The following is a 26,202-nucleotide window of genomic DNA, read 5'->3' as shown; positions in this document are numbered from 1 at the left end:
TACATAATTTTTCATTTTTTCGGTTGTACGTGATGTGGAGTTACACTGATTGTGTATTCATTTATGAACATAGGAAAGTAATGTTTGATTCATTCTACTGTCTTTCCTATTCCCACCTCCTTCCCTTCTCTTCATTCCCATTTGTCTAATCCAAAGTACGTATATTCTTCCCTTCCTCCTCCCTTATTGTGTGTTAGCCATTCACATATCAGAGACAACATTCAGCCTTTGGGTTTTTTTGAGGGATTAGTTTATTTCACTTAGCATGATAATCTCCAGTTCTATTCATTTACCAACAAATGCCATAATTTCATTCCTTTTTATGACTGAGTAATATTCCGTTGCATATATATACCATGTTTTCTTTACCCATTCATCAGTTGAAGGGCACCCAGGTGGATTCAATAGCTTAGTTATAATAAATTGAGCTGCTATAAACATTGATGTGGCTGTGTCACTATAGTATGCTGATTTTAAGTTCTTTGTGTATAGACCGAGGAGTGGGACAACTGGGTCAAATGGTGGTTCCATTCCAAGTTTTCTAAGGAATCTCCATACTGCTTTCCAGAGTGGTTACACCAATTTGAGGTCTCACCAGCAATGTATGAGTGTACCTTTTCCCCCACATCCTCGCCAACATTTATTATTACTTGTATTTTGATAACTGCCATTCTGACTGGAGTGAGATGAAATCTCAGCATAGTTTTAATTTGCATTTCTCTAATTTCTAGAGATATTGAACATATATTTGTTCAACCTAATTTCTACAGATGTTTTCATATATTTGTTGACCAATTCTTTTTTTTTCTTCTATGAAGTGCCAGTTCAGTTCCTTCACTGAAGATACTTCTAATCATAAGGTGCTAAATCTTAGTCGAAGATGAGCTTTAATCGGTATAGCATCCTGATCTCATAGGCCTCAGTTTTTTCTTTTCATTCTTGTCTCTTTCATCTTGCCAAAAGCTTCACCATGAGCTGGATGCTAGGGTTGCTTCTAATTTTATGAAATTCAATGTCTTCCCCTTTTGTTCTAAGCTGTATCTAGTACAGTGGTTCTCAGCCATGGATGCTTATTGGAATCACTTGTGTATGCTCCTGTTAAAAATGTAGTTCTGCGATCTTCGCCCCCTTTCCTTACAGCAGTAAGGAGTTCCCAAAATTAGAGGGGGGAATGAAGCCAGATTTAAAGTTAGGTAGTCAGTGTAGTTAGGTAAATCGGGTCTAATATCGAGTAAGATCCAAAATGGAGGCCATGTTGAGAATGAATTCCAGGAAAAGCAGAACTACTCTTGGAATGTTAATGAAGTCCGGGAAAAGCCCAAGGCCCAGAGCCCATCCCAAAGAAATGTTAATGAAGATTACTTCTTTGCCCCGCCTGTGCCCCGCACTTCAGGCCTTCCCACCTACATTCCATCACTGAAAGAACTATAAAAAGGGGAAACAACTGCACTTCCACAGATTCCATCTCTTGGGTCCCCTTCTTCCTCTGGGAGAAGTCTTTTCTGCTGCCCTTTAATAAAGCCTCTACTTTCTACTCTGAAAAAAAAAAAATGTAGTTCTGATGTCTTGTCTCTGGACATTCTATTAATGAGGTCAGGTAGGAATCAATGAACCTATATTTTCTTTAGGAACCACCCATCATTCTGTAATACCATACGGTATCCATTATTGTCATAATTTATTCACATTATCTTGGGAATCCCTTTTGCAGAGAAACTCTCATGTTTAAAGGTTCCCATCTTTTTATAGAAACTCTTTTTCCTATACCTTCTTCTTAAACCTCTCAGTTCCTTTTTCAGGATAAATTTCATCTTTTTTTTAACTTTATTTTTTAAAATATTCAAACTCATAGGAAAATTATAGAAGAGTGTGATGAACAATCATGCTTTTCACTCAGAGACATCAGTTATTAACATTTGTCATATTTGGCCCCCCTCTCCCTTAGCTGCTGCCCCTCCTCCCCATGGTTATCTCTGGTTCTTGTTCATTTTCAGAATAGATTGTCGACACTGCTTGAGCCCACTGAGTGATCAAGTCCCCCACCTTGCTTAATTTCACCCAGGTGTTCTCTATCATGATCTCTCCAGATGCCAGCTTCACCCTCACTAGTGAAGGGTTGAACAACAAAAATGTACTTTCTGCCTGCATACAGAAAGAAAACCATTTTGTTATACTCTGTGTACTGCAACTCAGTCCCTCTGATGGCTTTTTCTCTGCTCCTGATGAGCTCTAGTCCTTGGATGATATGGAAGCCTCTTAAGCCAGTATGGACACATTCTTCTGTAAAGATCAGTACAGCCTTAGAAATCTGCCTTTCTGCTACCACCAATCTGCCTTTCTGGTGGTAGCAGATCTATCATTGTGTTAGCTTCACTGTTCTGCCTCAGATGCCAGCTGATCTGAACTGGTGCTCAGTTCTGCACTCCTGATAGGTTGACTCTGCTTGAATGCCTAGCAAATAAATTCCTGCCCTATTGCCCCATTCAGTTTCTTTGCTGTTCCCAGGATGTGAGAATATTTCATGTAGCTATGGATCTCATGATATTTGGTGTGAAATCTTACTTTTCTAAAGGGCTGTGGAAATGTCCTTGGTTAGCAACTGTGCGGGTGAAACAGACTTTAGAGACTTCACATCCTTCCCTGTAGGTTTTACATGGGACCAAATTTGTCTGCAGAGGATCCAGGGTCTATTTCTTTTGTGCAAGACACTGGCACTGTCTTGTATCCTCAAAAGCATCCTCAGAAAGCAAGAAAAAGTGTTTCCCATCTGGAGCATTTAATGTTTCATGCGCCCATGTCTCTATTGCTGGCCCATTGCAGCCATGTGACAGCTCCAGTGGGCTAGCCATGTGGGAAAGGCATGGAGCGGAGAGGTTCTTGTGTCTTTTTCTCACTTACAATTTGAGAGAAGAGGGAATAGCAGTTGTGGATCTAAGCAATTATAGGAGAGTTGGGTCTTCCTCTCAGAGGGAGGCAGTACTTTGTGATATTAAGAGCTCAGGCTTTGGAATAAGATGGGCTGACTTTGAACCTTGATTCTGCCACTTCCTAATTAAAAAATGAGGGTGAAATTACTAGCATTATCTATAGAGGACTTACAACTTCTTTGAGCCTCAGTTTCCTTAGTTGAAAATGGAGATATTACTAATACCTTATATATGTAAAGCATTTAAAACAGTGCCTGGTACATAATAAGTATTCAATAAATATCAGTTGCTGTGATTATTATCTGGCTATTTGAGTTATGAGGATTAAATAAAGTCATCTATTTGAAGTAGTAATCACAGGGCCTGTATAACCCCAACATTAACTTAAAAAAAATACTCCCATACAAAACAGAGGCAATGACTTCCTAATTTCTAGTATAATATAGATGGAATATTTTTTTCAGAGAAAGGGTAGGACAAATTAGAGGAGAGTTTCATTCTCTGTCTGAGAAATAAAGGAGGTGGGCAGGTCTCAGCCTGGGGTGCTGATGTCTTGATAAAAGGCAAAGGCTGTTTACTGAGATGGACCTAAGTTGGTGCTGATGCTGGTTCTTCTTCTTTATAGGTTTCACAAGCTGATCTGGGGAAGCTTTGACAATGGGCTTCTGGAAAGCTCCGGGGTTATTGCAGGTGGTGGAGACAATGGCATGCTTACTCTGTACAATGTGACCCACATCCTGTCTTCTGGAAAGGAGCCTGTGATTGCCCAGAGACAGAAGCACACAGGAGCTGTCAGAGCCCTTGACTTTAATCCTTTCCAGGTACTATAATTCAGTGATCAAACATGGCCAAGCCATGGAGCAACACGTTTGAAATGGAAACATTCACTTGTAGCCTCTGGGCTGTAACTCTGAACCCTTTCCAGGCTGCAGTGGAGGCTTTGGATATCCTAACTGTGGTCCTTTTCCCTCTTTCCTGCTCTCATCTGTTTCTCAGATAGTTTATCTCCACATGCATTTTATTCACACAGGGCAACCTGCTGGCCTCAGGGGCAAGTAATTCTGAAATATTCATTTGGGATTTGAATAACCTGAGCGTTCCAATGACCCCAGGATGTAAGTCACAGGTGAGGGGGGGGGCTCTCTTTGCCTTGGGGCTATTAGGGTGTACAGCTGATCTTTCCAGGTAAAGTCTTGAATTCTGTAGTCAACCAGAGAACAGTAGATTTCAGACTTTACCACTGGAGGGCAATAAACTCCACAGACTAACATGCTATTGACCAGATAAGAGTTGGGATGAAGGGTGGTACAGGGGCTGTATGTGGAATGGTTGGTTTGTGGTTATTAGCTGTTTTAAAGGTTTTTGGAATGAAGATGAAGGACAGGTGTAGCAAAAGACACTGAGAAAAGGAATGGAAGTGCTACTTGTTATAGTGTAGGTTTGGCGGGGTTGGGTAGGGCTGTGGGCTCAGCAGAAAGGGAGCAAAAGTAGGACCCTGGACATACCATTGTCCTTTTTTTGTGGTGAGGGTCAGCATTGTCTCTGTATGTATCAGGAAGCAATCAGGATCTGGTATGTCTTCTGTCTCTGAGTGTGCCTCTCTGTCAGTCTGTAACTTTGGGCCCATCTTTTTGCTTCCTGGCTTTTCTGTCTTACGCTTATAGTATCATGAGGTAAGTTAAGTATGAACTTGATGGCATCTTATATCCTGCAAGTAGCATTGGATTTTCTTTTTGCCTCACTGTCTATGGGGGTCTTGGGTATCTACGTGTCCTTCCCTTTTCACCTTCCTATTTCTCTCCCTTCTGTTGTAGTAGATAAGAAGACTGTTTTTAAATCTTGCCTCTACCCTCTCAGGAGAAATTTGGGATAGGAGTAAAAACCAAGCATGTCTGTCATCCCCCAACCCCTACCTCATCCGCTTCTATATCAGTACCCCAATGAATCTTCCTGGGAAAATTCAATTTCCAGTTCTCTGAGACTATCTTAGTTTGGGGAGCCCCGTGTCTATTCTTGGGCTTGTGGGTGGTTGGAAGAAGTGGAATAGCAGATAATACTTGGTCCAGGGAATAACAGTCTTCCCACCTCCCCACACCCTGCCTCAGCAGCCCTTAGAAGATGTCAAGGCACTCTCTTGGAACCGGAAAGTCCAGCACATTCTGTCTTCTGCTCATCCCAGTGGCAAGGCAGTTGTATGGGATCTCAGGAAGAATGAACCTATCATCAAAGTCAGTGATCATAGCAGCAGGGTGAGTAGCAGAGGCCAGAACATAGGCCTGGCTCTGGCTTCTCTTTTGCACCAAGCATTTGGAGCTGTTCTGCTCTAGGTCAGGGTTCTGCTTCAACTTTTAGACATGTGGATTCAGCCCCTTTGTTGGTTTCCTATTAGGAATGAATGCTTGGGGAAGGTAAATAGAACTAATTTGGAAGCTTCTGCCCTTCCTTATTTATTCATGATTATCACTTATCTCCTGATGACTGTGGTGTTCCCAGTCACATAAAAGGAACATAAGACCTACCCTGAGAATGGTCCCATCCCTATTGGGCAGAAAAGAGTTTATAACAATAAGAGTCAGATTATGTCACCCATTGAGATCTGCTTTGTTCACAGATGCATTGCTCGGGCCTGGCCTGGCACCCAGACATAGCTACCCAGTTAGTGCTGTGCTCAGAAGATGACCGTCTCCCAGTGATTCAGTTGTGGGACTTACGTTTTGCCTCCTCACCCCTGAAGGTGCTAGAGAGCCACAGCAGGTAGCATCCCAAAACCCATCCACATCTTCTGTGGGATTGGAGGGGGCATAACTGACTTAGGTAGGAAGCAATGAATTGCCTCACGTTAGCTACCAAACATCCTTCCTGGCTTCAAAGCCATTGAGTGAACACATAGCTAGCACTAGCTCGAGTCATAACCAAGAGAAGTTTTTTAGATCCTGAGGTTATGGAGAAGAACCTGTGATTCCATCTAATTTATAGGGAGGGGGACAGGGATGGCATTATGAGAAATATTTGAGTTGATGTTTAGTCCCTGTGTCTTCTATCACTATAACAAATACCTGAGATTATCAACTTATAAAGAGAAAAGTTAATTTTTACTCATAGTTTTGGAGATTTCAGTTCATGATCAATTAGCCCATTATTTTCAGACCTATGGTGAGGCCGTGAATCCATGGCAGGAGTGTCTGGTAAAGCAAAACCAGTCACCTAATGACTAGGGAGCAAAAAAGAATAACGAAGAGGCCAGAGTCCCATAATTCCATTTAGGGCACACCCTCATGACCCAAGGACTTCTCAGTAGCCCCACCTCTTAAAGGTTTCACTATGTTGCAGTAGCACCTCTCTGGAGTCAAAGACTTTAGCCCATGGACCGTTGGGGCATACTTAAGATCCAAAGTATAGCAGCCCCCGTGGGAGAGTTCCTAGGCTCTGATCTAAAGGTAACATTCATTTTTCTACATGCTGAGGTAACCTCCTCCAAGATTTCTCCTTAATAAAAATATTTGGCTCCTGTCTATCTTGTGAAAGGTCCGGCCCTGAAGCAGTCCCACAATCTATTCTTTCTAGCTAAAGGGACCTCTTGCCTTTATACCTCTTTGGGGACTTCTGAGGATTAGGTCTTCACTACCCTCTTTGGCTGAAAGCACTATAGGGATGAGTGTATATGTGATTTATACTGATTTTTGATCCTACTCTGGAGAAAAGCAGGCCATTTAGCAGTGATCTAGGGGAAGAAGGATTGTGCACCACATAGGGTTCAGGCTCTGGAGTTTGACTTCATTCTGGCTGTACAGCTATCTGAAGGCTACTTAATTTTTCAAAGTCTTGTTTTCCTTATTTGTAAAATGAAATTAGACCACCCATGTTATAGAGCTGAAATTTACTTTGCCCATTGTGGATATTCCACAAATGCTAATTCATCTTTCTTTTCCTTTTTAGGGGAATTTTGTCAGTGTCATGGAGCCAAGCTGATGCTGAGCTGCTGCTCAGTAGTTCCAAGGACAACCAGATCTTGTGCTGGAACCTTGGGAACAATGAGGTAGGTTGGTTCTCCTATGGGTGTGCTGGGATGGAGACAAGATGGTTAGAGGAATCCCAACTATGAGCTTATGTGCTTTGGGTTTCCTGGACTATACGGTCTCTAATGGTTGTGTTCCCTCCTGTTAGGTGGTGTATAAGCTACCCACACAGAGCAGCTGGTGCTTAGATGTTCAATGGTGCCCTCGGAACCCTCCAGTGTTCTCTGCTGCCTCCTTCGATGGCTGGATCAGTTTGTACTCTGTCATGGGTAGGAGCTGGGAAGTCCAACACATGGTACAGGCTGAAAAGGTTTGAAGGGCTTGGTGGAGAGTGATGAAGGGAAGGGGCTATCTTTATATCTTTTGGGGGAGAAAGAAGAAAACGTGGCCTGGAAAGAAGTGGGGGCTATTAGAGATGGGCAGACCAGAGTCCTGGATTTGGGAGGGCAGCACCTTGCTTCAGTGCCCATCTTCCTGGGATGGTATGTTTCTGCTACAATATAAAGGAGACTTTCACCTCGATTCTTGTTTTTGGATGTTCCCTTGAATATTTTAGGTATATTAAACCCCGGTGCTGGGACCATTATCTCAGGCGTATGGACTGTTTTATACTTCCCTCTCTCCTATAGATCCATTTTTTCATACTCCATTATAGACTTTGAACATAGTAGGCTTTCTAATAGCCTACTGTGTGGGAGTCTCACCCTCACTTCCAGTTCCATCCCCATCCTCATCCATTGGAACATGAGAATCTGGCTTTTTTTAGGTTAAATTGGGTGTCTCAAAGTTCCTCCCAAAATGGAGTTTGTAAATGGAGTTCCTGGCTAAACTGCCACTTCAAGCAGATGATGCAGATGTCTTTCCCCCTAGATCTCCTCTTCCTTCAGCAAAGGCCAGCCTCTTTCACCATTGCAGGTACCAGAGCATGTGGCCCAAGCATCATTGATACCTCCCTTGAAAAAGCCCCCAAAATGGATTAGAAGGCCATCAGGTGTTTCATTTGCTGTAAGTGTCATGGGTATATGGTGTGGTTGTATATGTGGAGCCTTGCATGTGCCCAGCAAGGAGTGAAGTTCAGTAGGAGGTTTATTCCCACTGCCCCTGTCTCAGTTATTCTAGTTTCTCTCTCTACTCGTCAACCATTCTGAACCCTGCTTTCTGTGTCTAAAAACAATTGATTGTTTTAGACCTCTTGTTATAGAGAATGGCCTAAAATTCCACCTGAGATTTCCCTAACACTTACATATTTGAACTGATGAAAAGTACAAAGAAGGAAAGAACATAGGTTCCAGTTACATGTGACTCCTTTCTGTTCCATTAATAACTCCTCAGCTCCCTTGCCTCTGCTGGTACCTTACCCTACTGAGCCCATTGAATCCTCCTGTGGCCTTTCCAGGCCACCCACTTACATACCATCTCCTCCATGATGCCTGACTTTTTTTTTTTTTTTTTTTGGTATCAGGGATTGAATTTGGGGTCACTTAGCCACTGAGCCACTTTCCCAGCCCCCAACTTTATTTTTTATATCTTATTTTGAAATAGGGTCTTTTTAAGTTGTTCATTGCCTCACTTAGTTGCTGAGGCTGGTTTTGAACCTGTGACAAGATGCCTGACTTTAACCCTAGTGAAACTTGACCTCCCTTCTGTATTCCCGACTTATGTTCTAACTGTACTAAAGTTATTCGTATACTTTTCTGGAGGCCTTCTAAGTAATTGAGTCCATAAGGGTAGGGACCATGTCTTGTTCATTTTTATATTCCAAAAGCAGTGCTCCTCAAATTTTCATGTATATAAAAATCACGCGAGGATCTTATTAAAATTCAAATTGTGGCTTGTTTGGTCTTGGGTAGAGCCCAAGATTCTGATTTTCTAACAGATTCTTAGGTGATGTCCTTGCTGCTGGTCTAAGGATCAACTCTTTGAGTAGCAAGGCCCTGAAGCATCCAGCACAATGCTTTAAATAAAATATCAGATTTGAGTTGAAAACATATATATAAAAATAAAGTTTCAGGGGCAGGGGTTGTTCAATGTAGAGTGCTTACCTAGTCCGTGTGAGGCACTGGGTTTGATCCTCAGCACCACATAAAAATAATTAAAGGTATTGTGTCCATCTATAACTAATACTTTTTTAAAAATAGAGGTTCATGTTTTTAGAGCCAACAACTTAATTAGGAAGGTAAGATGCAGACACTCAAGCAGCAGTAAGCTTAAAGAAAAAAAAAAAAGGAGGTAGGTAGTGAGATGAAGAATTCTGGGGTCAGGAAGCCTGAATTCTTACCATAGCTCCATCATTTATTAGCTGGATATCCTTGAATAAGTCATTTAACCTTTCAGGACTATATTGTTTTGTTTTGTTTTGCTACTGGGATTGAACCCAGTGGTTCTGTACCACTGAGCTATATCCTTAGCCCTTTTAATTTTATTTTGAGAGAAGGTCTCACTAAGTTTCCCAAGCTGATCTCAAACTTGAGATTCTCCTGCCTCAGCCTCCCAAGTAGCTGAGATTATAAGTGTGTACCACTGCACCCAGAAGACGTCAGTGTTTGTTATCTATAAAACAGGGATAGTACCTGCCAAGCTTAAGTTAGTGACTTGTCATGAACTTCAGATGAAAACCATGTAAGCACCTTATGAAATTGTCAAGTACTATGAAAATCGAAATGGTCTGATGTAATGGTTTTGTTGAGTTCTAAGCTGTGGTGCAGAATTTGTGCTATAGGAATCCAGAGAGAAAATAATTCTGACTGGAAAATTCACTGAGGGTGTGAGTCTTTGGAAAGGAAATAATGAACAGGGAGTAAAGCTGTAGTTGTCAATCTTGGCTACACATTGAAATAACCTGAAGCTTTAAAAAATACTGATGTTTGCCCCTTCCTTCACATACCAAGTTTCTGATATTATTGTCTGGGTTAGAGTCTGGCGACACTGGATAGCTCTCCAAGGTAGTTTTAATATGCAATCAAGGTTGAGAACTCCTGAAGCAAGGGAGTTGCCTACACTCCTATTTTGTGCCAGGTGTTTTATGTCAAGTATCAAATTTGGCAAGATGGATGCTGCAGGTAGAGGTGGTACTGTGTGTCAAGGCACAGAAGTAGGGATGAACTGGGCATTTTGGTGATGTGGAGTGATCATATAAATGAACAGAGAGAAAGCAATGCTGGGAAAGGCAAGTTCGACCCTGGCTTTTTGAGATTTTGATCACATTAGAAAGAGCAATGTAAGTGTTTTCTTGAGGCCTGTGAAGCCATTACCATCTCCTAAGTAGCAAAGGTGATACATGAAGGGAAGGGATGGGAATCAGATTAGGAAAGAGAGTGGAAAGAATTGGACATAACTTTTCTTTGTTCATATATGAATACATGACCAGTGAAGCTCCACATCATGTACAACCATAAGAATAGGATCCTAATTAGAATAATTTTATACTTCATGTACATATAATATGTCAAAATACACTCTACTGTCATATATATCTAAGAAGAACAAATACTTAAAAAAGAAAGAGGAATAAAGAAAAAATATAAAATCAATATGTTAAAGAGAAAAACAAACAAAACAGGTGGTACAGCAATAGGGGAGGATCTGAGATTTGGGTTGGAGGAGGAAAAAAACAAAACTAAGGGCTAGCAAACTCCTCCGGTAATCTAAGTGTGTCAGTACTGGGAGTAGGACCTGGTGGGGGAGCTTGGCTGCAGTGGGTATGAAGACTGTGAAATGCCAAGGTATTTAGGCCAGGTGCCTGGGAGGGTGGTGGTGCCAGGATGGGGGAGGATGAGCACCAAATAGTGACGTTTTAAACAGGTGGAATCAAAAATGCAAGAAGTGGTTTTGGTATGAGATACATTTAATACTCAATTCCTGATCCTATTCCACTCCCAGGGGCTCTCTTTTATTATTTTCCTGCCCTAGAGTAAATCAGTAGCCTTCCCTATGATCCTGACATAGTGTTAGTTTTTGGCATGAAGGTATAACCTTTGACTTTCTTACTTTTTCTCACCAGTTTGGGGGGAAGCTGGTCACTTTTGGCCTTTCCAGTACCCCTGCCCAGGAGTTGCCACAGCCTTGTCCCCGCCTTGTCTTCATCAGTCAAGTCATTACAGAATCTGAATTCCTGATGAGGTCACTTGAGCTTCAGGAGGCCTTGGGATCAGGAAATCTCATGAAATATTGTCAGAACAAGAGCCAGCAGGCTTTGCTGCCATGTGAAAAGATGCTCTGGCAGTTCCTGAAGGTAGGAAACTTGAAGGCTGGCCGCTCATCAGTGCTTCCCTAAAGCCTGGAACTCCAGCTTCTGTCAACTCCAGGAGATGCACTACCACACTGTGGTCCAGATTGCAGAGGCCTAATCCCCTGGGTTTTTCCTGTGTCCTCTAGACACAGAATCTTCACCCTGTATGAGAGGCTTAGAAGCCACTTGTGAAGATGGGGAGTGTAAGAGATGTCTTCCTTGATTGCTGCTATTGCTGATGCTCAGGATACTTTATCAGAGCCAAGGAAAGTTTTCACAGTATCATGCCAAATGCAGAGGAGTTGATGGGAAGGATGGAGAAAAAGAAGGAAGGGAAGAAGTTTAGCTGGAAGAATGCATCATCATAAGTAGGCTTTGAGTTTGTTTCAGATAACCCAAGGGAAGTCCTTTTGGTGGGCCTCAGGGTGCAGGTGCCACTCTGGAGGCATGGATTCAGTTCTAGTTCTCATTTAAAGTCAGGTTGCACCAGGAAGAGTACTACATCTGTCAAAAGAAATGAGCAATTGAGAAGTCTGAAGGAAGAAAGGGAAGTAGCTGGCTGACTTAGAATCTTTGGGATTCTAAAAGGATGAAAAAAAAATAGAACAGGGCTGTCCAGGGGGTCTGTGAGAAATTTGGGGTCTATGCATCAGACATACTAGAGCTTTATGAAAGTATACATCAGGACCTGGGAGAGAGGAAAGAATTTGAGAAAGATGTAGGAAGAAAGAGTAAGAAATGATGTAGGATACAAGCTCAAGGAATGGCAGAATGGGAAAGAGAACAGAAGTAATCAGGAAGTCAGTCTTTGTACTGCTGAGCAAGAAGAAGAAAAAGAGAAAGATGGCTTTTCTGAGGGCACTATGATAGAACTATATTTGAGGGCACACTGGCTCAGCTGTTTAGCTTGGTGCAGGAGGAGGGTCATTCACATTCATTTGGTGGAGACTTTTCTGTTATTCTCTGTTCCTTAGGTGACTTTAGAGCAAGACTCAAGAATAAAATTCCTAAAGCTTTTAGGATACAATAAAGATGAGCTTCTAGAGAAGGTAAGCTACTCTTCACATCTGAAACGTGGACTTAATGCAGAGAACAAGAGAATTCTGCCAGAGAAAGCCATCTCAGGATACTACTTTATGGGCTTAAGTAATACATAAATGAGAATTTTACTTCTTGCATTTAGGCTTTTTCCCTGGAAGGTAGTTGAAGGATCTTAGTTCAGTTGATGGAGCATGGAGGTGGGAAGAGAATTTCAGCCTTGTTTGAACTAGAAAGTGTAGTATTAAATTAGATCTCTCTCTGCAGGTGACCACATGGTTGAAGAGGGACTTGGGGCCAGCAGAGAGCCCTCAGCCCAAGAAAGATAACTTTAACAGTAACAGACAACAAGTCTTCTGCAGCCAGGTATGATAAAATCCCAGCCAACCTTACCTGGTCTAGTATAGGGCACCAGTCTCTAGAGTATCTTCTATACTGTCACTTTGCTGTGCTCTCAATAAGGTGCTTAATTTCTGTAAAAATCTTCAAACTCCCAACTCTTTTGGAACCAGAATAAGACACAGAGTCCATAAGCTTTGGGGTTGGAAATGGAGCTCTTCTCAAATCTTACTGGTTAATTTTTTAGTTTTTAGTATTATCTTACCCAAATAGTAGCCATACATAGTGATACAGGCCTGTAATTCCAGCTACTCAGGAAACTGAGGCAGGAAAATTGCAAGTTCAAGTCCAACCTGGGTAACTTAGTGAGACCCTGTCTCAAAATAGAACATTAAAAGGACTGAGGATATAGCTCAGTGGTAAAGAACCTCTGGGTTTATTTCCTATGTAGTCACCTCTATCCTTCCTTACACAGGCCTCCAAACATACTACAGAGGATGCCTCTGCATCCTCAGCCTTCTTTGATGAGCTGGTTCCTCAGAATATGACCCCATGGGAGATCCCCATCACAGAAGGTACCCTTGCCTTAAAGAAGAGAAAATCTCTGCTTGGGAGCAGGTGGGCTCGGAGTTCTTGGACTTGAGATAGTCCTTTTTTTGTCTCCTGCTTCTTTGCCACCATCTTAAATATTGGCAAGTATCTTACTAGTTAGAGCTCTCTCTGGTTATATTTTTATGGATAATTTCCTGTAGAAAATCTTCTACTAAGATATTTTTTTACTATTCTTATATCTTTTTTTGAAAAGGCCTTGGAACTTTCCATGCTGAGCAAGCACACATGATAACCCATGATATTGCCACATAAGTCCCCTGCCTTGTCTTGAATCTTGTCTTTAGAGACCTGTCACCCCTGGATACCTCACTACATATTATTGCTAAGGAATGAAACTTGAGGGTTTTCTTGGGAGCAAGGAAAGCTGAATGGGATAGAGACAAGAGAGGGTGTGCTGTAGATCCTGCAGTGGACAGGAAGTGAGGGCAGGCTAATGTGGAGGGGATGCCTCTATCTGCAGACACTGATGGACTCCTGAGCCAGGCCCTGCTGCTTGGGGAACTGAGTTCTGCTGTGGAGCTGTGTCTGAAGGAAGAGCGTTTTGCTGATGCTATCATCTTGGCTCAGGCTGGGGGCACAGATCTGTTGAAACGGACACAGGAGTGCTATTTGGCCAAGAGGCAAACCAAAATTTCCTCGGTAATTGTTTATCATGCAGAGAAGAAGGAAAGAGATTACTGGACCTTGTCAGGTGGAGGCTTACACCTTGGGACTGGTGTTTAGAGTACTCTAATTACCCTTACCCTACTCAATTGTCTAACAAGAGGCCTGCTCATGAGTATCTCTCTTAGTACATCTTTGTGTGTGAGACTGCTGGCCATGTGGATGGATGGCTGAGAGCCTCCTTCCTTCTCATCTTATTATAGCTTCTATCCTGTGTTGTGCAGAAGAACTGGAAGGATCTGGTGTGTGCCTGTAGCCTGAAGAACTGGAGAGAGGCACTGGCCTTATTGTTAACATACTCAGGGCCAGAGAAATTCCCTGAGCTCTGTGGTAGGTGTGGTCCTAGCTTTGGGATAAGCACTATGGCTTCAGCATGGAGTTAATGGACATAAGTAAGGAGGAGGCAAAGAAGCAGCCTGAACTCAGCGAGGCCAGGCTGTACTGTTAGAGCCAGGGTCTGGCTCAGCCAAAAAGCATGGATAGCAGTTCATGTCCCTATTTCCAGTAGGGATCATTTATTTTTCTGTTTTACTTTTGTGTGTCACATCTTAATGTGAGAGCTTTGCCTTTCACCAGAGGGCAAAGTTAGCCTTAGTGTAATCTTAAAACCAGGTAGCTACTTGTTTCCATAGCTCATGATCCTCTACTTATTTCCAAACAGAGAAGAGAGGAGCAGCATAGGGAAGCTGTGTCATTAATGAAATCTGTATCTCTCTGCAGACATGCTGGGGACTCGCATGGAGCAGGAGGGTGGCAGGGCATTAACCTCTGAAGCTACACTCTGTTATGTGTGCTCAGGAAATGTGGAGCGGCTAGTAGAGTGCTGGGCAAAAGGCCACCAGGCCTCATCCCCCATGGCTCTGCAGGTACCTTTTCTCTTTAGGATTCTGGCCACTCCATATCAGGCCCTCTGGAGAGGCTAGTGGTGGGGATGTGCAGAGATAACAGAGGTGGGTCTTCTGGGTACAGACTAGAGCCAAGGTGTTGGGGAGGAGCAAAAGTCCCTCAGGGTCTGGGATCTTCTCCTAAGATCACTTCTTTCCCTCAGAGAAGAATAAGCAGCAGCTGCGTGGGCATTAACCGTCATAAACTTTTCCCATTTCAGGTTTGGTCATACAAGTGTTTTCAATATTTGAATAGTTGTAAGCCTGAATTTTCCATTAGCTTCTGTGAAAATTTCTGTGAATCTAAATTGTATCAGATGCTCATTGAATGACCAGAGAAGATAGGGGTCACAGATTCACAGAAAGACAAAAGTCACACATGAAACAATTACAATAACAGAATCTGGGGCTGGGGATGTGGCTCAAGCGGTAGCGCGCTCCTCTGGCATGCGTGCGACCCGGGTTCAATCCTCAGCACCACATACAAAAACAAAGATGTTGTGTCCGCTGAAAACTAAAAAATAAATATTAAAAATTCTCTCTCTCTCTCTCTTAAAAAAAAAATAACAGAGTCTATGGTTGATGATGTACTAACAGAAAGGGTAAATAAAGCAAAAAGAGGAGGCAGAGATTAGTAAGAATCCAAGACCCAGATAAGTCCAGTTGAACCCAATCCCAAACAGCTTGGGAAATTAGGCCAAGTGGTCCTTTACTGTCATGTCTCCAATATATTAGCTTCTGCCTTTAACTGGGTATGGATCAGATATTAGTAACTTCTAGTGCCAAAACAGAGGCTTATACTAAGCACTGTGGGACTTTAGGGAAGGGGCTGATTTTGTCTGGGGAAGTCATAGTGAGACATTCCTGGGTGAACTGCCTGGATTTAGAGAACAATGTGCTTTGAATAGGTCTGACCACCCTCATCCTTGTCCCTATAGGACCTGATAGAGAAGGTAATGGTCCTTAACAGGAGCTTGGAACCTCAGCAGGCTCCTAATGGGATAAGCCCAGGCCCTACTACAACCTACAGGATCACCCAATATGCCAACCTCTTGGCAGCTCAGGGCAGCCTTGCCACTGCCATGAGCTTTTTACCCAATGACTGTGCTCAGGTGAGTGGGGCCATGTGAGAGAGCAAACCATTTCATTCTGTCATCTAACACTGGCTGAGCATTTCCACATTTCAGGCACTGTGCTAATACTGAATCTCCTAGGATAAATAAGAACTCATCCCTTAAGCAATTCACAACATGTTGGGGGAGATCAGATATTAGCAACTTCTAATGCTATAACAGAGGCTTATGCTAAGCACTGTGGGACTTAGGAAAGGGGCTGGTTTTATCTGGAGAAGTCAAGGAAGTCTTCCCAGTGGTTAAAACAGTTGAGCTGGACCTTTAAAAGTGAAGTAGCTTACCAGCAGATGTAGGGTTTTCTAGGAAGAAAGACTAGCCAAGAGGGAGTATGCAAGTGTTTGTCAGGGACTAGGGAACTTTGAGTTATTTATGGTGTCTAGAATATAGAGGATCATTGGAAGCTTGAGTGATAAAAGGGCCAGTCTTCTAAGAGAAGATGTTTGCTTGTTTTCATTTTGTTAACATGGTTCTTCCTTATTACAACTCTTGTAGCCACCAGTTCAGCAGCTAAGAGATCGGCTTTTTCATGCCCAAGGTTCTGCTGTCCTGGGTCAACAGTCCCCCCCTTTTCCCTTTCCCCGGGTTGTTGTGGGAGCTACCACCCCCTTCAAAGAGACATCATCTTACAGATTTGGATCCCAGCCTTCTCACCAGGTAAGACTTTATTTGTTAATTCATTTGTTCATTCATTCAAAAATACTTAGATTCCAGACATAGTTCTAGGCACTTGGAATATGTTAGTGAAAATTCCTGATTTCCTAGAATTCTGTTATCTTTCTAATAATTATTTATTGAACAACTACTAGCCTTTTAGAACACAAAGGTACACAAACTATGATCCCTACCCTCAAGTAACTCATAGTCTAGTGAAAAAATAGATATGTAAAAAATAACTACAGTAAAATTCATAAATGTCATGATTGGGCTATGGGATCACACAGAAGAAAGCAGTTTATTCTGTGTGTGTGCTGGCAGAGTTACAGTTCAGGGAATGCTTTAGAATAAGTATGATGTATGATCTGAGTCATGAAGGTTAAAAGTTATTTAGAAGAGAAAATTGATAGGTGAAGGCTGGTTTAGGCACAGGGAATATAAGCAGAGGCTTTTTGAGGAATGACTGATTATTTTAATGGAATTTCAAAATAGGTGTATGTGGTCATGGAGTGTGAGGTTAATGAAGGTGGAGCAATGAGTAGGAGATCATTAAGGATCCGACATTCTGTGCTGAAGAATTTAGACTTGTCCCTTAGAGCAGGGAGAAGTTACTGAACACTTTCGTCTAGGGAAATAGCACGATTAGCTATGTGTTTAGGAAGGGCAAGGCTCAGGGCAGTTAGGAAACCATAGCAAGAGATGGTGAGGGGCTATGGCTGTGGCTGTGGCCCGGTGGTAGAGCGCATGCCTAGCATGTGTGAGGCTCTGGGTTTGATCCTTAGCACCACATAAAAATAAAAAATAAAATAAATAAATAAAGGTATTATGTCCATCTACAACTAAAAATATTTAAAATAAAAGATGATGAGGATATGAAAAACCGATAACTGGATAGGGAGGTTATATTTAAGACATTTAGTAGATAGAATTCACAGAAATTGGTGATAGTTTAGAGGCTTGCGTGTGGTAGGAAGATTGAGAGAAAGGAAGGAGTTGGAAATCCTTCCCAGGTTCTATCCAAAGTGTCCAGGCAGATTGGGTACAGTTAACATGTGAGACCAGGAGCTTATTAGAGGTATTGGGGAATAAAACCCAAAGAGATTTGAGGATAGAAGTATCTTCCATTTCCATCTTAATTTCACTTCTTTTTCTCTCCTCTTTTCCTCCCTTCCTTTCTCTCTTCCTCTCTTTTTTCTACTATAATTACAGATTCACAGGAGGTTACAAGGAATATTTGGGAACATTTCCCGAAATACTCTGTACTAACATTGCACATAACCACAGTGTAATATCAAAATGAAAAAGTGAACATTGATATAACCTATACATTCATATTTTATCAATTTTTCATGTATTAATTTGTGTGTGTAACTGCAGTTTTGTCACATGCATAGCCTTATGTAACCAACACCTCAATCAAGATATTCAGTTGTACCATTATAAAATTAAAAGATTTCAATACTCTCTAATTACCTTTTCATAGCCACACCTAACCTCATTTTTCTGTTGGCATCGCTAATATGTTCTTCAGCTTTTTAATTATGTTATTTCACTATTGTCACATAAATAGAAACATGAATACATACCCTTTGAGACTGTCTTTTCTCAGCATTATGTAACTCAGGTTCATCCATGTTGCATCATTTATTTTTTTTTAATCTTTATTTTGTTTATTTATATTCATGTGGAGTTGAGGATTGAGTCCAGTGCCTCACACATGCTAGACAAGTGCTGTACCATTGAGCTGCCACAGGTTTTTAAAATTTATTTTAAATTTTTTTAGTTATTTACCCTTTGAAGGACATTTGGGTAGTTCTCAGTTTTGGGCTATTATGAATAAAGCTGTTGAATGAAAATAAGTCTTAATTTCACTGGGATAAATGCCTCAGAATATAAGAACACAATTGCTGAATTCTATTATAAGTTCATTTTTTGTTTTGAAAGTAATAGCCAATCAATTTACTAGAATGGTCATACCATTTTACATTCTCACCAGCAATGGAAGAATGATCCAGTTTCTCTGTATCTCCACTAGCCTTTGGTATCATCATTGTTTTTCAACAGCCATTTTGATATATGGGTGATGATAGTACATTTTGGTTTTAATTTGAATTTCTCTAATGACTAATGTTTTTGATATTTTCAGATATTTGCCATCTATATATCCTCAGTGAAATGTCTATATGTCACATTTCTATTTGGATTGTTTTGTTTTTTAATGTTGAGGTTTAAGAGTTCTACATATTTTCTAGATATGAGTCATCGATTAGTTGGATATGTCATTTTGCAGATATTTTATCTCAATCTATAATTTGTCTTTTCACCTTTTTAAGAACCTTTCACAGAGCAAGTTTTTAATTTTATGAAGTCCAGCCTATAAAGTTTTTCACCTATGGATCATGCTTTTGGTGTCAAGTTTAAGAATTCTTTACTTAGTCTTAGGTCCCCCGAGTTTTCTCATATATTCTTTCTATAAGTTTTGTCATTTTGTTTTATATTTACATTCATGTTTAATTTTTTAGTTGATTTTTTTTGTAGAACATATAAAATTTAGATCAAGATTCTTTTTTTTTTTTGGCTAATGGATATTCAGTTGCACTAGAGTATTTACCGTAAAGGCTGACCCTTCTCCATTGAATTGATTTTGCTCCTTTGTCAAAAACTAAGTAGGCATATTTGTGTGGATTTATTTCTCAGTTTTGTTCCCTTGATCTTTGTGTCTGTCCCTCTGTCAATACCATTCTATCTTGATTACTACCATTATATAATAAGTCTTGGTGTGGGGAAAAGTAATTCCTCCCACTTTATTTTTCTTTTTCAAAATTGTTTTGGGTATTTTAGAACCTTTCCCTTTTCCCATAAATGTTGGAATAAGTTTGTCTCTATCTACAAAGAATTGTGTTAAGATGGTCATCTTAATTCCTGGTCATAGGAATTGCATTAAAACTATAGATTAATTTAGGGAGAAACAGCGTCTTACTATGAGTTTTCCAGTTCATGAACATGCTTTTCATCAGTATTTTACAACTTTCATCATTCTTATTCTTTGTCTAATTCACGTTTAACTATTTAATATTCTCTTTTTTTTTAATATTTATTTTTTAGTTCTCGGCGGACACAACATCTTTGTTGGTATGTGGTGCTGAGGATCAAACCTGGGCCGCACACATGCCAGGCGAGCGCGCTACCGCTTGAGCCATATCCCCAGCCCTATTTAATATTCTCTTGAGCTTGAAATCAAACATTTTGATTTCCACTCATTCATTGTCAGTGTATAGAAATGCAATTTATTTTTGTGTGTTGGTGGTGTATCTTGTTACTTTCCTGAATTTACTTAGTTGTTCTAGAAGTTGGTTGGTTGTGTGTGTGTGTGTGTGTGTGTGTGTGTGTGTGTATCCCTTGTGATTTTGTATATACACAGTCATGTTTACATATAGGGACAGTTTTCTTTCTTTCCAGTCAGAATGTCTTTAATTTATTTGTTACCTTATTGAAGTGATTGTGACTTCCAGTACTATGCTAAATAAGAGTAGTGAAAGTGAATATCCTTGCCTTGTTTCCAGTCTTAGAGGGGCAAACATTCAACATTTCACCATTAAATATGATATTAGATTTAAGTTTTTTGTAAATTCTCTTTCTGAAGCCAGGGAATTTTGCCTCAATTCCTTGTGTTTTAGCCTATTTTGTGCTACTAAAACAGAATACCAGAGGTTGGGCAATATATAAAGAACAGAAATTCATTTCTCATAGTTTTGGAGGCTGGGAAGTCCAGGATCAAGGCACCAGCAAGTTTGGTCTCAGGTTCCAAGATGGCACCTTGTTGCATCCTCCAGAGTGGAGGAAAGTGGTCCTAACATGACAGAGGCAAGATAGCAATTGAGAGTGCACCTACTTCTGAACTCAATTTTATAGTGGCATAAACACTTCCAAAATGTCCCACTTCCCAACAATGTTGCATGAATTTCCAACACATGGATTTTAGGGGATACATTTAGATCACAGTACCTTATGTACTAGATCATGAATGAATTTTGTCAGATGTTTTTTCTGCATCATTTTATATGACATATAAAATATTTTTATTCAGTTTGATGATATGGTAGATTACATTGATTGATTTTTAAATATGTTAGACCAGGCTTGCATGAACTGGAATAAATCTGTCTTGGTTGTGGAATGTTATTTTTATACACATTGTTGGATTTGACTTGCTAAAATTTTGTTAAGGGGACTGGGGATGTGGCTCAAGTGGTAGCGCGCTCGCCTGGCATGTGTGCAGCCTCGGTTCGATCCTCAGTACCACATATAAACCAAGATGTTGTGTCCACCGAAAACTAAAAAATAAATATTAAAATTCTCTCTCTCTCTCTTTAAAAAAAAAAGAATGTGGTCCTCATTAATTATATAATGTATTGCAATTTCTTAAAAAAAGATAAAATTTTGTTAAGGATTTTTGTATCTAAGTTCGTGAGTAATATTAGTCTGTAGTTTTATTTTGTGCTGTCTTTGTCTGGTTTTGGTATAGAATAATGCTGGTTTTATAAAATGAATTAGTGGGGCTAGGGATATAGCTCAGTTGGTAGAGTGCTTATCTTGCATGCACAAGACCATGGGTTCAATCCCCAGCACCACACACACACACACAAAAAAAATAGGACTGTTCTTTCTATTTTCTTGGAAGAGTTTATGTAAACTATATGTTAATTTGAACCCTTGGTCAAATTCTCCAATGAAAACATTTGGGCCTTGAATACTTTGTGGGGGATTGAATTTTTAAATTATAAATTCAATTTCTTTCTTTTTTTTTTTTTTTGGTGTGGTGCAAGGGATTGAACCCAGGGCCTTGTGCATACTAGGCTAGCACTCTACCAACTGAGCTATATCTCTAGCCCTTATAAATCCAATTTCTTTAATAATTATGTGACTATTTATTTTTATCTTTTGTTTTGGCTATTTTTGTTGCATGTGGTTCTTGAGGAATTGGTCCATTTCTTTTAAGTTATTGAATTTATGAATTTAAAGTTACTTGCGTATTCCTTTATTATTTTTTTAGTAGCTTCAGGGTCTGCTATAATGCTCCCTATTTCATCTCTGATATTGATGACTAATGTCTTCTCTCTTTATCTTATCAGTCTTTATAGAGATATATAAATTTTATTAATATTTTTCAAATAATTAATTTTCATTTCATTAGTTTTCTGTATTGTTTTTCTGATTTCAATTACTCATATCACTTTTCTTTTCAAGAGCTGACCCTTTTTTCTCTTCACAGGTTCTAAGTCCATCTTCAAGGCCTACGGACACATTTCAGCCATCACTAGTAATGCCCTTGACACCCTCCCATCCTATCCCCTGTCAGAGCTTCAGGACGAAGACTATAAGTGACTACAGGACACCTGAACCCCAGGCAATCCAGCCTTTGCCTTTGGGCCCTGGGGTCAGGCCTGGTGAGTAAGTGGAGATTTGTTTGGGCACAGAATGGAGGTCTCAGGAAAGACAGACATATTCCCTCCCAAATTCATGTTGGTCCGGTTTAGAGAGGATCTGGTTTTGTTTTGTTTGTTTATTTTAGTTTAAAAATTAAAAAAAAATTTTTTTTGAGAGAAGAGCTTCAGAGTTGCAATCAAAATTCCTATCCCTTACTGAGTTTTTAACATTCTCTCTTATGTTAAAGACTTTGTATATTTTGGTTATATACCAAACTTGTTATACTGGTGATTTCAATCCTATAGGATTATTTTGATAAGGAGAACAGTTAAAGTACTTTATAAATTATAAGATCTCTTTACACTTGGAATAAGAAGTCAAGAAGAGTAGCTTGAGATAAAACTGCCTTTTATTTATTATTATTGTCAGTTGTGGTGTTTTGGTTTTTGTTCTATTTTGAAATTTTTGAGACAGGATTTCGCTATGTTGCCTAGGCTAGCCTCTAACTCCTAGGCTCAAGTGATCCTCATGCCTTCTGAGTAACTGGAACCACAAACATGTGTCACCATACCTGGCTTGTTTTATTTTGTTGCTGACCTATTCCTGTCTGATATACTGAATCTCTCCCAAATTGAAGTTTGGTGACAAATTACCTATTTCTGTTCTACTTCAGCTTTATCTCAGCTGCAACTATTAGGAGGACAAAGGGCTCCACCCTCAAACCCTGTGAGATTCCCTGGAACATGGCCTGTTTCTGGTCTTCCTTCACCCATGGCAGCCCCAGACATCATGGTGCCTGGCTCTACTTCTCTGTCTGAGACTCCTAGACTACTCCCTCTGCCTTCTGTGAGACCACCAAGTCCCAGCCCTCTGAGCTCCCAGCTCCTGGCCCCTCCTGCCTACTCTCCTATAACTTACCCTCCCAGAGGGCCAGGTGCTCCATGCTCTAGCTCTCTCTCAAGTGCTAGCATCTTGACCCCTCATCAAGGTCAGTTTTCCTTCCATGGCTTCCCCCTTGTGGGCTGTTGCCTCCTTTTCCTCCCCTCCTACCACTGTCTCAGAGTCTTTTCCCTCAAGCCAATGAACTGGGGCCCTTTGGTTTGGAGGTTGTTAGCTGGGAGTGTGGCTGGTCTGCAAAGGGAGGCGTGACAGATTCCAATTAAAATAATTTTTCTAGTCTTCAGACTAAAACTTTTTAATGTTCCTGACCATGCCCCTAAAAACTCCTATCTTTTTATTCTACAGGACCTCAAGGAAATCTCCAGAGGAAAAAGGTCAATGTATTGTTCCTTATCCACCCCCTCATATATTCAGCAGTGACCCACTTTCTAGTTCTTTATAGAATTCAACCCCTTTCTTCCCATTCTTGGGCTGCCTCTGCCCTTTTCCCAGTCTTCCCCTTTAGCGCCACCTTCTTTCCCTTCTATATACATCCACCAGTCTCCCTTTTTCCACTTTCCCACTCACTATCTTGTTTCCTTAACTCACTATATGTCTACCATTCCCCAAAACTAAGGCCTATAGGGTTTCTCAGCTTAGATTCATGTGCCTTTCTTTCTCTCTTTAGCTCCCGGAGGCATTTATGCCTCTAGCACCAATTACTGCTCCAGTTAGGAGCCTTATCCCTGAGCCACAACGGGTCCTTCCATCACAGACCCCCATTTCCAGTGTGAATCATGCTCCCCCTGGAGCTCCAGGAGAACTCAGCCTACAGGTGACAGGGACAACTGTTCCCCTGCTCTGGGAAGCCTTCCAGCCCTCCTTAGGAGTAAAAGTGGGGAGCATGTAGCTGGGCATCATTTTTCAAGGTAGAGGCAAACCTATTCTCTGTTCTTACTATAGAGAATGGAGGGCTCTCTCCTCAGCTCTGTTGTACTCTAATGGGAGCAGTATGCCTGACCCTGAGTCACTGAGGATGAGACCTTAGGAAAACCATGAGAAAGGTAATTTTCTTGCCTGTCCCTTCTCCTCACTCCTTCATTAGCAACGTCAGCAACCACCTCCTAAGATGATAGAAAGAAAGGCACTGCCCCCAGAGCATCAGTCCTTGAAGACCAGCTTTGAGGCACTTCTCCAGCGCTGCTCCCTTTCTGCAACTGACTTAGTAAGTTTGAACCTTCCTGTGATGCCCTCTTCATACTCTCAGCTGGTTTCAGGATGTCTCTGGAGACCAGTTCCTTCACTATCCCTGTATATGCTGACCATATTTCAGACTTTTTAGAAGTCCATGCAGAGTAGGGGAGGGACTTGGAGTCTGGTCCAAAGTCTAGCTCCATGGTAGCAGGACCCAACAGCATGGAGACTTATAGGCAATGGGGTGTACAGAAGAAGGGGGAAGCCATCAGGAAGAACAAGTGCCGTTCATTTCCTAGCTATATCAGCTTAAGCAAGTCATTACTATCTATGGGTTTTCATTTCCTCCTCTGTGAAATGAAGGAAGTAGTACTAAGTCATTCTAGCTTTAATGTAGTGGATTCTTTATAGCCCTGTGTTAGGCTTATGGGCTGGGTCAAAAACCATTTGCCTTCCTACAGAAGACAAAAAGGAAGCTGGATGAGGCTGCCCAACGTCTAGAAGGTCTATATGAGAAACTCTGTGAGGGGACGGTGAGTATATACCCGTGTTCCCTCTGCCTCATGCCCTCCCACTACTTTCCATGAGCAAAGGAAGCCCAGAGTCTTCTTTCCATAGGAAAGACTGCTCCCCCACCTCAAATACCCACATATTTCCTGAATGGGAAGAGATGGGGCTCTGGAACTTGAGGCTGTCTTATCTCTTTCAGGCTGCCAGGGTGGGGCTGGTCGAATTTATTAACGTAAGGGCAATCCCTCCACAGCTCTCACCTCATGTCCTGGCTGGGCTACATGAAGTTGCCCGATGTGTGGATGCAGGAAGCTTTGAGCAGGGCCTTGCAGTGCACGCCCAGGTGGTGGGCTATAGCAGCTTCAGCGAAGTGTCCAGCTTCATGCCTATCCTGAAGGCTGTCCTCACCATTGCACACAAGCTGCAGGGCTAAGCCAGTCAGCCTCTCTTGCCAAGAGGCCACTTCTGTATTACTTAACTACCCCCTGCAGAGAAGGAAAATTGTGCAACAGATTCTGTTTGTTTTTCCCCACTTTCTTCCCTTGCTACCAGGTATATGATGTTGTGGACTTGGCTCCAAACCAGCTGAGTTCCTGCTTTTTTTTTTTTTTTTTTTTTTTACCCCTTTATGCCTGACCACCTCCTGTCTATCCAAAACACTCAGCGCTGGAGGCAGGACATAGAGCCAGGTCTTACTTTCCCTAATACTGTTTTCTGACAGGACCTAGGCCATGAGGTCTTCTCCCCCAGGGATATTCTGTTCGAGTGGCTTCTGATAGGGTGAACAGGGTCATTACTTCCAATTCTACCTCTACTGTAACCTATCTTGGAAATCTTTTGTTTTTCCCTTCTGAGGTTTGTGAGCCTGACCTTACCTTCTCCTTGCCTCTGACTTTATATTTCCAGATCCATATTCCCTTGTAGCCCCATCAGCTGGGGACAAGTTGGGTGCTGTTTACCATTCAAACAAGTCATAGACATGAGGGTTTGCAGTTGAACAGAACCAAGAGAGGAAGTTCTAGTCCTTTAAAAATGGAACCTGTCATGTGCCAGCATTTTTTAAGGGTAAGCAAAGTTAAGGAGCAGGCAGAAGGGGTTAACTGCCTTTTGCTGGGAGCTATCTTAGGCTATGAGATAGGAGGAGAGGGACAACAGCCTACAAAGGAATGGTCTTCGACTCCACATTTGAGCCTGGCCCAAGGACTTAAGCTATTCATTCTGTGATTATAAGCCCTATTCTGGAATAGGAACCATATTAACAAAAGATGTCTTCTAGCCCTGCTCCTCAAGGGTTGGGGTTCTTCTTCCCCTCAGCCACCATATAGCTCAGGGCTTCCTTCTCTGGCTGCATTTTCATGGTAGGAATTCTGCATTTGATGTATGATATATTTAATAATGCAATAAAGCTGCTTTGATTTGGTTTGCTCAGTGATCTCCCAATTATTGTCTCCTCTGGGACCTATTTTGCCATTACCTCTCTTTTGAGTCCTTTCTCTTCTTGCTCCCTGTATCCTAATAATCAAGTGAAAGTCTTGGAGAGAAATATGAAGTCGAGAGTTGAAGAAAGGATCTTGATTTCAAGTCCAGTCCCATGGACTTGCTGGCCAAACTGCCCGTGATGTGTGTGTATGTCTCCATCCGTGCCTGACATTCAGCTCCAGGGTTTTCCCCACACCACTTGAGGGCTGAGCTCAGCTG

The 26,202-nt window shown here is 41.4% G+C and overlaps 1 protein-coding gene across 8 annotated transcripts in view; it reads left to right on the top strand.

The window, feature by feature from the left end:
• Positions 1–25,924, top strand: part of SEC31B (SEC31 homolog B, COPII coat complex component) — a 35,482-nt gene extending 9,558 nt beyond the window's left edge. For 3 of the 8 annotated variants that reach the window (XM_081268487.1, XM_081268486.1, XM_081268490.1), the window contains 23 exons: positions 3,553–3,748; positions 3,958–4,053; positions 5,033–5,176; positions 5,539–5,681; positions 6,864–6,963; positions 7,092–7,253; positions 7,814–7,948; positions 10,944–11,174; positions 12,146–12,220; positions 12,477–12,575; positions 13,024–13,123; positions 13,621–13,799; positions 14,027–14,153; positions 14,544–14,689; positions 15,646–15,819; positions 16,333–16,494; positions 21,767–21,941; positions 22,595–22,909; positions 23,167–23,195; positions 23,489–23,635; positions 23,906–24,025; positions 24,456–24,527; positions 24,758–25,924. In XM_081268487.1, the coding sequence (XP_081124613.1) occupies positions 3,553–3,748; positions 3,958–4,053; positions 5,033–5,176; positions 5,539–5,681; positions 6,864–6,963; positions 7,092–7,253; positions 7,814–7,948; positions 10,944–11,174; positions 12,146–12,220; positions 12,477–12,575; positions 13,024–13,123; positions 13,621–13,799; positions 14,027–14,153; positions 14,544–14,689; positions 15,646–15,819; positions 16,333–16,494; positions 21,767–21,941; positions 22,595–22,909; positions 23,167–23,195; positions 23,489–23,635; positions 23,906–24,025; positions 24,456–24,527; positions 24,758–24,937 (3,307 nt within the window). In that variant the 3' untranslated portion in view covers positions 24,938–25,924. Of the gene's footprint in view, positions 1–3,552; positions 3,749–3,957; positions 4,054–5,032; positions 5,177–5,538; positions 5,682–6,863; positions 6,964–7,091; positions 7,254–7,813; positions 7,949–10,943; positions 11,175–12,145; positions 12,221–12,476; positions 12,576–13,023; positions 13,124–13,620; positions 13,800–14,026; positions 14,154–14,543; positions 14,690–15,645; positions 15,820–16,332; positions 16,495–21,766; positions 21,942–22,594; positions 22,910–23,166; positions 23,196–23,488; positions 23,636–23,763; positions 23,842–23,905; positions 24,026–24,455; positions 24,528–24,757 lie in introns of those variants that run through there. The other 5 variants (XM_081268488.1, XM_081268489.1, XM_081268492.1 and 2 more) reach the window with 5 other exon arrangements.
• The last annotated feature ends 278 nt before the right edge of the window (positions 25,925–26,202 follow it).

Source organism: Spermophilus citellus, assembly GCF_964194105.1.
Source record: "Spermophilus citellus genome assembly, chromosome: 15".
In the NCBI taxonomy this organism is placed as follows: domain Eukaryota; kingdom Metazoa; phylum Chordata; class Mammalia; order Rodentia; family Sciuridae; genus Spermophilus; species Spermophilus citellus.
Note: the sequence above shows the minus strand (reverse complement) of the source record. Positions and strands in the feature narration are given on the sequence as shown.